General features: G+C 40.9%; 1 protein-coding gene across 1 annotated transcript; it reads left to right on the forward strand.

Moving 5' to 3' along the window:
• Positions 1–617: 617 nt before the first annotated feature.
• On the forward strand, positions 618–11,979 carry rnf224 (ring finger protein 224). The gene is made up of 3 exons (XM_026177034.1): positions 618–705; positions 10,820–11,062; positions 11,305–11,979. Exons 1-3 carry the CDS (start codon positions 685–687, stop codon positions 11,626–11,628), a joined length of 588 nt encoding a protein of 195 aa, XP_026032819.1. The 5' UTR covers positions 618–684; the 3' UTR covers positions 11,629–11,979.
• Positions 11,980–15,392: the final 3,413 nt, after the last annotated feature.

Raw genomic sequence — 15,392 nt, forward strand, 5'->3', positions numbered from 1 at the left:
ACATTCACAGTCTAAGACTGAACCTGGTTTCTGTGAGTGGATGAAAGCATCGGTGTGATAGATCTGTAGAGGAGCAGCCAGCGTTGGTACCCTGATGTCTAGAATTAAAACTGTGATGATGATGCAGAGAGCGTGTGGTGTACTCAGGTGTGGTTTGCAACTTTGACCTTTTGCTGGAGGTATGAGTTATACACTCAGTCTTGATAATCATGATGTGATGAAATACAGTTATCACACGTGGTCATTGTGAGCGCTTGAAGTTTAACTTTCACACAGTCTGTCAGGGTCTGGTCTGTGACCCAGTGCTCTCATTTGGTTTTGATCTCTTTTGCTATATTTTGAAGATAATGTTCGAGGTTAATTATTTAGTTGCCTCAAGTTTAATCTAGCTATGTTACACTTACGTCTTCTGGTTAGTCTAATGTATTTCTTGTCTGTGATTTCAGGTTGTCAAGATTGTATTGCCACGTCTGCGTCTCATGTTTCCTGTTTTACTTTGAAGAGGTCTTGTGTTTCTATGTTCGTTGTGTTTAGTTTTACTCTTCCTCTGTGACATCGTTATGTTCATTTGTGTCAGCTGTTTTCCCATGTGTTTCCACTTCCCATGATCAGCTCCTGTGTGCTTTTAGTCTCTGTGTGTTCATTCATTTTTTGTTTGAGCATCTGTTATTCTACCTAGTCTCCATGATTATGCATTCATGCCAGGTCTGTATGTCTATGTCCGTGTTCCAGGGTTTTGTTATGTTTCGCTCAGCCAGTTTAGATTATGATTTAGAAAGGGGGAAAACTAAATCCAGCCTTTAATAAACGGGTCGTTTTTCAGTTAATAATACGTTTTGTTATTTTGTGTGTCCGCACTTGGGTCCACCTTCTTCACTCCTTACAGTCTGCCTCAGCCAGACTGTGACACAGTCAGTGCAGATGGGAATATAATTTAAAGAGTTTAACTTGAGCAGTCTAAAGCAAGCTGATTTGGGGTGATATGGTACTATAAGGTCATTAAGATAAGATGGGGTCTGATTATTTAAGACCCTCTATTTGAAGAGCAGAATTTTAAATTTGATTCTAAATTTAACAGATGAAGGGAAGCCAGTATGGGAGTAATATACACTCTCTCTAGTCCCTATCAGTACTCTTGCTGCAGCATTTTGGATTAACTGAAGGCTTTTCAGGGAGTTGTTAGGAAATCCTGATAATAAAGAATTACAGTAGTCCAGCCTAGAAGTAATAAATGCATGAACTAGTTTCTCGGAGTCACTCAGAGCCAGGATGTTTCTAATTTTAGAGATATTATGCAAAAATATGTCAATATATGCCAGAGTAAGAATCTGGTTAGATGCCATATTTCTAAGATTTTCAGGGCTGAGAATCATGACCTCAGTTTTATCTGAATTTAGAAGCAGAAAGTTAGAGGTCACCCAGGCCCCTTTTTGTCTTTAAAACATTCCTGCAGTCTAATTGGTGTGTGTTATCTGGCTTCATGAATAGATAAAGTTGAATGTCATCTGCAAAGCAGTGTACCGTATTTTCCGTACTTTAAGGTGCACTTAAAATCCTTTAATTTTCTCAAAAATTGACAGTGCGCCTTATGTATGAATTCTGGTTGTGCTTACTGACCTCGAACCGACTTTATGTGAAACACGGCGCTCAAATCTGTCAAACGACGGTCCCAAAGTCAAACGAACACTGCGGCATCACTGAGAGTTAAAAACTGTCTAAATTCTTTCATCTTTAATAAAATTATCGGTGTTGCTGCTTTACCAGGTGTAACAATTAAGTTTAACATCCAGGCATCCATGAAAACAGAATTTATTAAATTTAACTGAGTTACATGTTAGCAGGAAGTTGGCTCGCTATTTTCCACCTAAACATGATATAGCATGTTCTGAGTAAGATTTCTGAAAAATTTAAACGTACAGCTCTGCTATCACTCTCGACTCGACATAAATGAAGACAGAAAACTAAACAGCAGTGACTTTTTTTTAGGGTTACTGAAGTTGGGCTAGCTGGTATATAATGATGTGCTACTGATCGCTAGCGACACAGCTATGTTAGCATAACAAACACAGTGAAGCTAACTTTTTCCACTCGATAAAATTTAACATGAAGGTTCCCGATGGTTAGAAACAAATGCAATCGCATGGCAGGATGCTGTAAAAAGACCAAACGTCAGTCAGGAGAACAACTGAGATAATCCATCCACAATACGAGGTTAGTCATTAATATACTGCAACAACATGAGACTAGAGCAGCTTCGAGAGAACTCAACATTAATGAATCAATGGTAAGGAAGTGGAGGAAGCAAGAAGAACGAGTTGAGTAAAGTTTGACTTATCTGACTGTTTTGTTTCGCTTAAGGCGCCTTATAATCCTGTGCGCCTTATGGTTTGAAAAATACGGTAAATGTATGCTATGCCTTCTGTTAACACTATCTAAGGGAATCATGTATAATGTAAACAGAACTGGTCCTACCACTGAACCCTGTGGAACTCTATAATTAACCTCAGCGTGAGAAGGCTCTCCATTTACATAAACAAATTGGACTCTGTTAGATATGATACAGTACCTGTAAAACCTACAACATGCTCTAATCGTTCTAATAGAATATTATATAGGAAGTAATTAATGAAAGTAACTGAGAAAGACCGATTAGAGAAAAATAATAAATTATCAGTGCTACTGAAAGTAGCTGTACATAACATCGTTAGATAATTATGAGTAATTTTTTCTCTAATAGTTAAAAAGTGTTTGTAAAGAAGTTCATGAAGTCATTACTAGGGATGGGTATCGTTTAGGTTTTATCCGATACCGGTGCCAAATCGGTACTTTTGAAACGTGCCGGTGCTCAAACGGTGCTCAAACCGGTGCTTAAAGAATAGAGAACACAAAATTGGTCCAAAAACCTCTCATGCTCAGCTGTTTTTTGTAAAAAGATAACAATGTTAGCCTTTTCTGCAGCTATGGGGCATATATGGTATGATTCTTGGCTGGAAGCAGTGCTTAAACAATGGAAAAAACACAAACTTTGTCCAAAAACCTCTCATGTTTAACTGTTTTCCACTTTTTCTTTGGTCATTTTAGCCTTTTTGGCCAGGGTGAAGGGAGTATCTGCCATCAAACAAGAAGACAGCCGCATGTAGCTATGATGATGTTTGCTAGTTCACCTTACATGCATTAATGTAATAACGTGGTTAGCCTACTCAACGTGAATTACACACGAACAACATTTAGCTACTCACGCAGAGAAGAACGGCTGCTGCTGCCATCATCATCCGTCATCATTTCTGCTACACTGGCAGGGCTAGGGGCCAGGACTCTACTCTTCATGTTTTTGGGGGATGTTGCATAACAGGCAACCCACCCGCAGTAGATGCGCTCGGTGTGAGGTCTCGCAGCAAGCTATCAAATACGGCGCATTTCTGGGCTTTTAAAAAAAAACGCTATGAGTCGCCAGGTGTTTCATCGGATTTGAGGTGTTACCTCCTTTGACAGTATCACAGTATCAGCTTAAAGCACTTGTTGCAGGCTGCTGAGTTTGCTCTAAAAGAACGTACGTACCTGGGCCCGCCTACTATTCTCGGAAACGTAAAATGATTGGCTAGAAGTGTATCACAGCTCAGGAAAAAAAAGCACCGAAATAAAGCACCGAAATGTGCGCTGCTTTTCGGTCTGGTTACTACCGTTTATGTCAGAACCGGTGCGACACCGGTACCCATCCCTAGTCATTACTAGTTGCAGCTGTACGACTGCTAACAGGCATGCATGAAACTCCTGTCGTGGCCTGACTGCACTGGCTGCCTGTGTGTTTTAGAGTTCATTTTAAAATTCTTGTTTTTAAATGCTCTCACAATCTTGCCTCTCTGAGCTTCTTCAGCCCCACACACCCGGTCTCTCAGTAAAGCTAACCAGCTGCTCCTGGAAGTACTGAGATCCGGTAGGAAGCTCGGAGGGGACATGGTCTTTTCTATCGTTGCTACTAAATTATGGAATAACTCACCCTTGCATGTTAGAGAAGACCTTTCTCTGTCCACTAAAATTCCATTTTAAAGAAAATGATGACAATGATAGTGGTAAGATGGTCTAGCTTTACGGAGGGCTTTTTTGTAAAGCAGAAAACTATTTTTCCAGACTAAATATGATCTTCTAAATGACCACACCATTTCCTTTCCAGCATACGAGTTATCTGCCTTAAGGTGCACATTTGAGAGTTATACCAGGGAGTCTAGTACTTCTGATTTGAGGCTTTCTTTTTCACAGGAGCTACAATATCCAGAGTCATACATGGTGGAAAAAGTACCTCTGTTGGAGTAGCTTTCAGGTAGCTGATCTGGTCTGTGTTGGCACAAGGTGTTAAAGAAGATAAGAATGGGTGAATTATATCCTTAAACCTAATCACAGCACTTTCAGAAAGTGCTACTGTGATGACATCTAGTCCTCTATTCCTCACTGCTGTGTATTGTAAACGTTCTTGGGAAATGATCAGCCAAAAAATGCTTTTCAGGAAATGCCATTAAAAGTTCAGTTTCTATGCCATCTGTCAGAACAAGATCAAGAGTGTGATTAACCCTAACCCACAATGGACTGGTCTGGACCGGCTTTAGCTGGGAGATATTAAGGACACTGAATCTTCATATTTCTCAGCAAATTCAATTGAGCAGTGACAGGGTTGACCATTGAGTCCATTTCAAATGGGTCAATGAAACTCGGAGCCAACTTTTTTGACTCAGTACGAAGAGGAGTGTTCTTTGCCAACAATCAAACCTTTAGGTCAGTATGGTAGGCTGGAGCAGGTGTCCAGTGACAAAGTCACTGGAGTTCATGCTCAAGTTTTTTTTTTTTCCTCTTGTTTGATTTTGCCATTTGCTTTTGTATTTTTCCACCAGCCTGAATAAACGGCTTGCTTTTTGTTAAAGTTCAGTTCTTTCCCTTCTGAGTCTGCTTTTAGGTCCACTCCACAACACACCGGCCATTTGGCCATAACAGGGGATGCTGGACAGATGGTACAGAAAGTTCAACTTCGATGGCTGGCAGGGCTGGACTGGCTATTGAGCATACTGGGCATTTGCCCGGTGGGTCACTTGTGATTTTTCGTTTTTATGGGCCGATAGGGTTCCTTTTTTTTTTTTTTTTTTTTTTTTTTTTTTTTAAACGGTATAAATGAATGGTGGTGGCTTGGCCAGTTGGTCATGATTGACTCTGGGCTGGACCAATTACAGCCGACGAGGTCATACTTTAAAGTTGAGGTGAAAATGAACGCGATTTGTCCCGTACTACTTCAGCTAGAAAGTTGCTAATTCAATCACGAAGCTGATCAATGATCAACTTTTCTCTCTGCGCCAGAAAGAGGAAACCAGCGGAGGTCACACTAAACCGCAGCACGTTTAAGCTTGATCAGCTGTTGTTAGAATTTATTTAATATTACTTTCTAGTATCAGCTGATGTTTGCTGGAGCCACAGCTGTAAAAGCTGCTGGTCATGATATCGGGTTGGATATGTGGTGAGAGGGAAACATGAAGATGAAACCAGGAGATGTCCTTACTGAATTTTTTTTTTTCTTTTTTTTGGGGGGGGACCCTATGCGACCCATATCAGATCATGGTCTGACAGTGTGAACGGCACAAATCTGATATTTTCAAATCCGATCTGGGTCACTTTCGTATGTGGTACTGAATCCGATACATATCCGATGTTTTAGAAAGAGACTGCTGTTTGAACGGTCATGTTGCATTAAATCCGTCTTTTACGTCACTGACACAAGACAGACACCAATTATCAGCTCCGGAGACATTGTGAACGCTTCCTGGCCATCCAGTGTAGATGTCAGTGAAACTGTTGGGAAGACAACGTGAACATTTTATTTGTACTGTATAATCTGCAGATTCTGACAAATCTGCAACTATTCTTTGAAGCACCGCTCCTCTAAAACAGCAATAAGGATAATATTACGTTATCTACATTATTATGTAAATGACAAAAAAACCTTAACGCAAAAATTGGGAAACGCAAAGTCCGAAGTCTTTATATTAAGGGCCATCAGTCAAACAATATTGTTTGCTCTGGGTCTAAACAGAGCGCATTGTGTGTGACGTCTTCTTTTGCGCATGCGGGCCGCTTTGAGCGTTCACACTAGAGCGCGTTTGCTGTCGCATTTTATTTGTAGTGTGAACAAGCAGACAAAAACATCGGATTTGATCAAAAAACCTGAATTGAGCATTAAGACCTGCAGTGTGAACGTAGCCAAAGAAATATTTTTCTTTCTTATTTAAAATGTCTAGCTTTTAATAAAAGCTAGACATTTGTGTTCCTCGTCGGTCCATCATGTTAAGTCCGCGTCTAAGTCTGTCATGTGTTTCATGTCTGCGTGTTCTATGTCGTCAGGCTCTCATTGCCATGTCTGCGTTAAGTTTCCTGTTTTATTCTGAAGAGGTCTGGTGTCCCATGTTCATTGTGCTTAATTTCACTTCCCCTGTAGCAGCATTATGTTTATTCCAGTCAGCTGTGTTCCCCTGTGTGTTTCCTTTTCCCTCGTCAACCTCATGTGCACTCATGTGGTCTGCTGTCATGCATTCATTGTCAGGCCATCTGTTGTTTCATGTATTCATGTCTAGCTTTGTTCATGTCCATGTCAGGGTTTTTCATGTTCTATTTTAGTTTACCCAGTTCAGGTTGATGTTTAGTTTTGGATTAGTTTGCCTTGCCCTTTGTTTTGTACTGTTAAAAGCAGCTCACTTTCTGTTAAGATTTTTGTTCTCGCGTGTCTGCACTTGGGTCCTCCTCCTCACTCCATGTAGTTAGCTTCCCCAACTGTGACACTCTGCATATATATGCTGCTTTAGTCAGCCCAGAGGAAAAGGGCACAGTGGAGGTTTTGGAGGTTTTCCACAAATGGTTTAAAAGTAGTATTAAGGGGCTGGTTTTTAAAGTAAAGTGTGAAATGTCTGTCTGTGGAATCTGTTCAGTTAAAGTTCAAACATGTAATTACAACAGGAACGTTGATCAAAGTGCTTTACAGGAGTACAAAATAACTTATATCAATATGAAATATTGCTCACATGGTTCAAACATTATCACTTCAGTTTTTATTAAGCAATTTGGAGGCTATCCAGGCACGGAAGTAAGGGTTCTAGTGGAGCAGAACACCATCCCTTCAGTTGAAGATAGATCTGAGTGTCATCAGCGTACGAATTGAAACAAACTTGATATTTTACGAAAATTAGACCTAGAGCCAGCATATAAACAGATAATAAAATTGGCCCCAATATAGATCCCTGAGGAACTCCACAAATAAGGGGGAATGATGAAGATGTAAAATCTCCAAAGTTCACAGAAAAACTCCTGTCACACAGGTATGACCTGAACCACTCTAGTAGAATGCCCTTAATGGTGCAATGCTCCACTCGTGAGAGCAACATGCTGTAGTCAACAGTATCAAACTGTCAGATCCAAAAGCAAAAGAACAGCTGAGTCACCACTTTTAAATGTGCAGTTTCAGTGTTTTAAAGAGCTGAAACAACATCATTTAGACAAGATCATCAGGCCATTTTCATAGTTTCTCCACCTGATCAAAACACAGGCTCAAACTTATCAAAGACAGAAGAGCAGGTGAAGGCAGGGCCATCATAGATCAAAGCCATTTTATCTTATTGATTAAAAAAACTGCAAAAATCTTTCTGAAGAACTATTAATACAAGAAGATGGAGAAATATTCAGAGCAGAATCAATGACTGGAAAAAGGAGCCTGAGGATGTTACAAAGAGGCACAGTGTCAGTTTTCTGACTGACAGTTGTGAACAGGAGGTTTTTTTTTTTTTTTTTTTTTTTTTTTTTTTTTTTGTTGTTGTTTTTTTGCTGGCCTTATGGAATGTGCATTTTGTAAGACTTTCACTTTCAAGAAGCCAACAACATTTAAATAAGTCACAAATGGGAATTTCAAACTCTCTGGCACACCATTTACTGCAAACTGCACAACATCTAATGTGTCTAATGCCTGTTGTGGCTGGGGTGCTAGGGGTCACCTGTGATGGCCCTGGTTTTCCTGAGACAGGAGGATCTGGTAATGGCCTCCAGGGGTGGCAGAGGGCAGACAATGTGTTTTTTGGTTGTTGTTTTTTTTTTGGTGGTTTTTTTGGGGCGGTGTTAATTACCCTCTGTGCAGCCTTCCTGTTCTAAGTCGTGGCCCCTGCGTACCAAACACCCAGGCATGAGGAGAGCATGCTCTCCACTGAGGAGCGGTAGAAGACCAGCAGCAGCTTCGAGTCCAGGTTATTCTTTCTCAGGACATGGAGGACGTTCAGCCACAAGGGTGATGGTGTTGTGGGTCCAGGAGAGTACAGTGGAGATGCCCAGAAACCTGAACGTGGGGACCGATCCCACCAGTTCACCATTTATAATGAGAGGGGAGTGGACCTGTCTGTGCCTCCTGAAGTCCATTATGAGTTCATTGGTTTTAAGGACGTTCAGCTTCAGGTTATTTTGTGAGCACCAGCAGGACAAATTCTCTGCCTCCACCCTGTACACTGTCTCATCTCCATCAGAGATGAGCCCAACCACCATGGGATCATCTTCAAATTTTATGCTTCTAAATTCAGATAAAACTGAGGTTACTCTACTCGGTCCTAAATAGAATAGAAATACAGTATCTAACCAGATACTTATTCTGCAGGGCATTACTGTTGCCAGTAGTAACCTGTGACATATCATGGTTTTTGCCCAGTATATGTCCTTCAATGTACATATTAAACAAATATGTGGGACTGCTTTCTTCGATTTTCACAATATCACTAAAGATTCTGTCTCAGAGTGACACTGAAAAAATAGTTCATGTATTTATTACTTCTAGGCTGGACTACTGTAATTCATTATTATCAGGATGTCCTAAAAACTCCCTAACAAGCCTTCAGTTGATCCAAAATGCTACAGCAAGGGTACTGACAGGGATGAGAAAGAGAGCGTATTTCTCCTTTATTGCTTTATCTTTATTGGTTCACTGACCCTGGAGACTAAGAGAAACCTGATAACAGAACAGATAAAGTCACCATGAGTGCTGCATGGCAGGCAAGTTCAGGACCCAAACGCAGGACTCAAAACAAAAGAGTGAACTAAGGGAGACAGCTACATTGCTGAAATAACGATATTTAAACATAGAAGCACTAATAACCAAATACTCAGAAATAAACAACTGGCAATAAACTAGGGAGCCGAGAAACACACAGCTAGTGGGACAACACAACAACAAGCAGAGGAAGACAAAGGGCTTAAATACACAGAGGGGTAGCGAGGGAAGTAGAACCACATGGGGAACACAGCTGGGAGAGAGCTAACATAAGCAGACAGGGAGGAAGCAAAACTGAATGCAGGACTTGGAACTGTCAAAATAAAACAGGAAATGTGAGACACGCACTAAGACACAGACTTGACGCTGTGACTGGGGAAGAAACAGACATGAGAACATAACTGACTAGGGAGACAGAACGGGAACGCTGTCTGGACACAGGAGATGCATGAACATAGAGATATGGGGGACTAGACATGACACGTGGAACCCAGAAGAGGTACCGAAGAAAATCAAAATCCTAGAAACTACAGAAAATAGCCAAGAAACTAGAAATACAAAGACTACACCATGAACAATGCTAAATAAATGAATATTCAGAAACCAGAAACCAAAGATCAAACACTTCATTAAATAAACTAAAGTTTTGGTGTAAATCAGGTGTTTCTTAGGCTCACAGTGTTGGGGAGTAACGGAATACGTGTACTGCCACTACCTATTTAAAATACAAAATACGAGTAACTGTATTCCCTTACAGTTACCGTTTTAAACGATGGTATTCAGAATACAGTTACTTTGTTGAAATGAATGGATTACACGGCGGTATTTTCCTGTTTCATAAGGCTATGAACTCTATATTTTTGGTGTCCACGCCGGTGGAAACCCAAACAAAACACGCATTAAGAGGCTCTAATGCCTGTGGCCCATGTCACCTCTACTTGCGGCCCGCATAATGACGTGAAGAAATATTTTAAAAAGTTATTCACAAAAATGATTTAATATGAAGGCAATAGGCAGAGTGTTACAGGCATTGCCCTAAAGAAAGTAGCCTCATGGGCAGTGTAGTCCGTGCTGCAGGGAGAATGGACTGCCATACCCGTGATGAGTCTGTGAGCGCGAGGGAAGGAGAAAGAGTCGAAAAGTAAGAGATGTCACCAACCAGAAACAGGAGATGGAAGCATGTAAATATATAATATATATATATATATATATATATATATATATATATATATATATATATATATATATATATATATACCCTGACAACAAAGTAAATCCAGTTTTCGGCTACAAGCCCAACACGGAACCCAACGTATTAGCCAGAGATCTCTTTACGGTTTTATGCCTTTACGGTTCGGAGCCGCGGACCTGTTTTATATACGCGCGGAATAGTTTTCTATATGAGATCGCTGCAAAAAGTGCAGCCTTACTAATGTCCACCCTACTGTTACTCATTTATATTAAGATTTAAAAATCTAGTTGGTATTGGTATGGCGAGTAACCTTCAGTAAAAGTAATAAATCACACAGCAATAGTACATTCATGTAGTTGTAAAAAGCATGATAATATATTAAGTAATCCAAAGTATTCAGAATACTTTACACTCATTGAGTAACGTAACGGAATATGTTACAAAATATATTTTGGGGCATGTATTCTGTAATCTGTAATGGAATACATTTCAAAAGTAACCTTCCCAACACTGGAGGCTCAAGTGGATTCTGTGATTGGTTTAATATGGATGGCCTTTTCTTCTTGTTCAATCAGATAAAAATGTCTGATGACAGAAAAGAAGAAGATGAGGAGGAAGAAGTCACCTGTCAGCCTCTTCCCCCTCCTCCAGCCTCTGTTGCCTTGGAGACAATGATGTCACTGAGGAGGCAGGATCTGGTGTGCATTGTGTGTTTCGGAAGCTACGACCTGGCAAAGCGGCTGCCTAGGCGACTACACTGTGGCCACACCTTCTGCCAGGCGTGTCTGAAGAGACTGAACACAGTCATCAACGAACAGGTGACTGATGACATCACAGACACTTATCTGAGTTTGTGAGAAGCGAAGGACGTGGAAGAGTAACAGGCATGCAAATGTGAGCAACAGCAGTTAAAAACTGAATTAGAGCTGTGTCCACAGGTGATGTCTGACACACTTGAGAGGTCAGGGATGAGCAGATGAGGGGTTAATCAGACAGACATAAAGTTGAGGGGTCTGGTACAGAAGTTGTGTGTCTGTAGTCACTCCCCTGTGCTCCACAGGTGTGGATCCCGTGTCCTCAGTGCCGGCAGAACACGCCTTCACCCAGAGGAGGCGCCGCAGCTCTGGACCTGGACCTGGCCACCTTCCTGGGAGTGAAGGCCTGCACCTCCTCCTCCTCCTCCTCCTGGAGCTGCGGTCGCAGAGAGGGCCTGTCAGCAGCAGACGCAGCCCAGGACGGGAAGCTGTGGCTGGGGAAGGAGGCTGTGGATGATGGTTGGTCGCACGGAGGGCTGGCTGAGCCCCGCTTCCATCACTATGGCAACTGCTGTCCACCACTTTCCTATTGGTTGTGCTGCTGGTTCTGTTGCCCAGGGCGGGGCTAACAACAATTGGTGGGGCTAGAAGGGCTCAATGATGAAAGTTTAGTTCACTCTTTATTGGTCCCTGAGTTCCTCCTTAATGCAATTTAATCAAAGGGGATATTTTGACCGTTTCCAGTGAAGAGGTAAACAAGAACTAAAGATAATTTAATTACCATGGTAACTAGGCAACAAGTGCTTCACAACAAAATACCTGAACATGAAAAAGAGTTAACCAGAAACACAAACCTAAGAAATGACTTTTTAGCTGTGTTTTAAAAGTGACTTTGAGTCTACAGATCTGAACCTCGGGGGGAGAGCGTTCCAGAGTCTGGGGGCCACTATTGCAAAAGCTCTGACTCAGCCTTGTATGATGCACAGCCAGTAGGCCCTGATTAGATGACCTCAGGAACATCCTGGGTACCTATGGATGTAAAAGTTTACTGATGCAAGTTGGTGCATGAAGAGCTCCTTAAACCTTATGTTTAAGGCTGGAAATCACCTGTTACAGTTTCTGATCGCTTATAGCAGGTCATATAATTGTTGGCTTTTCTTTGTTTTCTCTGTAGTATTGTAGAGTCTTTACCTTACAATATAAAGCACCTTGAAAAAAAGTTACATTGAATTGAACTGGATTGAATTGAAATGCATGAATCACTAACCTGTGATCTTCCCTCACCCCTTGATAGCTTAGACTCCAGCTTACCCAGGACCCCAAACAAGACAAGCAGTACAAGTATGGATAGAGAATGGCTGAGAGGATGATGGATGATGATGGATTGATGGATGGATAGTGACTATGAAAGTATAGACCTGTCTCTGCTGTTTGACCTGGTAGTTACTAAAAATAATGGAGCTCTGTAAAATGTAAATAAAAGCAGAATGCAATGATCTGCCAATCATCGAATGCTTTTATTTTACTGAGAACACATGAAACATGTGAAAAGATATCTGTTGTTTTTTTTTTAGAATTTGATGTCAGCATATTTCAAAAAAGTTAGATAAGCTATAAACAACCTCAGACGTTTTAGTAAAACAGCAAATTAACACCTGCCATCTAATGATAATAATCCGTGATTGGGGTAAAAAAGATCTTCCCAGAGAAGGTTAGAGTTTCTGAGGTTTAAAAAAAAGTTTAGAACTCACTGAAGAAATGAAGAAATGAAGATTTCTAATTGTATGCATCTGTAAGTATTGCCTGATATACAGCTGCAGATAATTAATAGCTGACCCACGATGTTTCACAGGGTCTTCTAAGGAGCCTTCCCTTCCTGTCCAGTTGATTTGTTTCCAAGTTCCTTAGACTACGATGACCTGGATGACTGAGACCTACACAGGCATATTTAAAGAGTCTTCTGATTGGTGGTAATGGCTGTGTTCTTCCACTGGGTGGGGCTGTAATGGTGCTGCAAACCTATCAGCTGATCAACTCCTAAGAAAGAAACTTGTGAGGTGAAAGTGAGCAGCTGTCTGAGAGACTGTATTCCTAAACAAGAAAGGAAAGCACACACACACACACACACACACACACACACACACACACACACACACACACACACACACACACACACACCTGAATGGATTAACTACACTTTACTTAATCTATTTTACACATTCATGTACACTTGCAGTTTGGACACACCTTCTCATTTAATGTTTTTTCTTTATTTTCACAACTATTTACATTGTAGATTCTAACTGAAGGCATTCAGTGAGATGTGCCTGAGGTGTGTTTGTGTTCATCGTCGTGTTGAAAAATAAATGATGGTATAACTAAAGGCAAACTGGATGGTATGTCGCTGCAGGATTCTGCTGTAGCCATGCTGGTTCAATGTGCCTTCAATTTTGAATAAATCCACCAACATTGTCACCAGCAAAGCACCATCACACCTTCTCCATGCTTCATTGTGGGAACCGTGCATGTAGAGCGCATCCATTCAGCTTTGCTGTGTCGCACAAAGACACAGTGGATGGAACCAAAGATCTCAAATTTGGACTCATCAGATCAAAGCACAGATTTCCACTGGTCTAATGTCCTTTCTTTGTGTTTCTTGACCCAAACAAATCTCTTCTGCTTGTTGCTTTTCCTTAGTAGTGGTTCCTGCAGTCTCCTCTGAACAGTTGATGTAGAGATGAGTCTGCTACTGGAACTCTGTGTGGCATTTATCTGGATTTATCTGGGCTCTTATCTGAGGTGCTGTTAACTTGTGATTTCTGAGGCCAGTGACTCAGAGGAATTTATCCTCAGCAGCAGGGGTGGCTCTTGGTCTTCCTTTCCCTGGGGCGGTCCTCATATGAGCCAGTTTCATTATACAGCTTAATGGTTTTTGCGACTGCACTTGGGGACACATTCAAAGATTTAGCAATTTTCCAGACTGACTGACCTTCAGTTCTTAAAGTAATGATGGACTGCCATTTCTCTTTACTTTGCTGATTAGTTCTTGTTATAATATGATTTCTAACAGTTGTTAAATAAGCCTGTCAGCTGTGTAGCAACCTCACTTCTGCACAACAATGGGGTAATGGGGTTGGGACAAGAAGGCACAGATGAACCCTGACAAGACACCTGTGTCATGAAAACCATTTCAGGTGACTCCATCATGAAGCTCATTGAGAGAAGGCCAAGGGTTTGCAGTGCTGTCAACAAAGCAGGGGGCGGCTACTTTCACGAATCTAAAATATAAAACATATTTAGAGTTATTTATCAATGTTTTCTTTGCTACATAATTCCATATATCTTCAGATATTAGATTTTTTCAGTTTGTATCTATAATGTAGAAAGTAGTAAAATAAAGAAAAAGCATTGAATGAGAAGGTGTGTCCAAACTTTTGAACAGTAGTGTATATTCTGATCGTACAGGAAAGTGTGCTATTGAACATCTCCTACAAAGTGATGAAAGTGCACGACAGCTGTACACCAACATATCTTTTATTAATAAAGTGTTTTTTTTCTCAGACACCTGCTTGTGTTTAAATGGAGCAACTAATACACCATCCATGTTTTTGTCAAGCATGGTGTGAACCAAATCAGTAAAAATGCAGGATGATAGAGCAAAGCATTAAAGAAAGAAAGAAAGAAAGAAAGAAAGAAAGAAAGAAAGAAAGAAAGAAAGAAAGAAAGAAAGAAAGAAAGAAAGAAAGAAAGAAAGAAAGAAAGAAAAAGAAATTGATGAGGCGTGAAAGAAGCTGATGTGAATGGCCGATATTGAACAGAGGGAACAGCCAATATTGAACCACAACTGTCAACCACCTACAACAGTTTTGAGATCCCTTCCCAAGCGCTTCAACACCCACACGCAACTTGTGTCAGCTGACTTTCAGGTCACATGACACATGATAAGAGAACCAGAGAAACCTGGCCTGGACGAGAAAGTCTGACTCATCAGTTGGGTAATCGGTTTACTCCCTCCATCGGGATGGCCAAATGTGACTATTTTTTGACCTTAACCACTGATGACCGGAGATTTTGGCAAACTATAAAGTCTCTGCCAGCTCTCATTCCTCTGAGCTACCTCCTCACTTCATTATTGACTCCACTCCTGTGTCAGACAAAACTGAAATGTTCAATTGTTTTAACAAAAACTTTGTTGCTTCTTGTTCTTTGTTTAGCACAGTATCGGATGGGAAAATTCTTGCATACAACTTTTCTAGCAGTGCCCTGATAACTAATACTTTTTCCTTTAAACCTTTTATGGGAGAAGAAGCATGCAAGGCTTTGAAGAACCTCAACACTAAAAAGTCAACCTGTCCGGACAGTCTGTCTCCTTTCTTCTTGGGCCTGGCTGCAA

The sequence above is a fragment of the Astatotilapia calliptera genome, chromosome 7 (genome assembly GCF_900246225.1).
Source record: "Astatotilapia calliptera chromosome 7, fAstCal1.2, whole genome shotgun sequence".
Classification (NCBI taxonomy): domain Eukaryota; kingdom Metazoa; phylum Chordata; class Actinopteri; order Cichliformes; family Cichlidae; genus Astatotilapia; species Astatotilapia calliptera.

Excerpts from the sequence above, each read along its gene's own strand:
- rnf224 (XM_026177034.1), top strand. The coding sequence starts at position 685 with ATGATTATGCATTCATGCCAG. Across the intron at positions 706-10,819 it reads TGATTATGCATTCATGCCAG|ATAAAAATGTCTGATGACAG; the intron begins GTCTGTATGTCT and ends TTGTTCAATCAG. Across the intron at positions 11,063-11,304 it reads ACACAGTCATCAACGAACAG|GTGTGGATCCCGTGTCCTCA; the intron begins GTGACTGATGAC and ends TGTGCTCCACAG.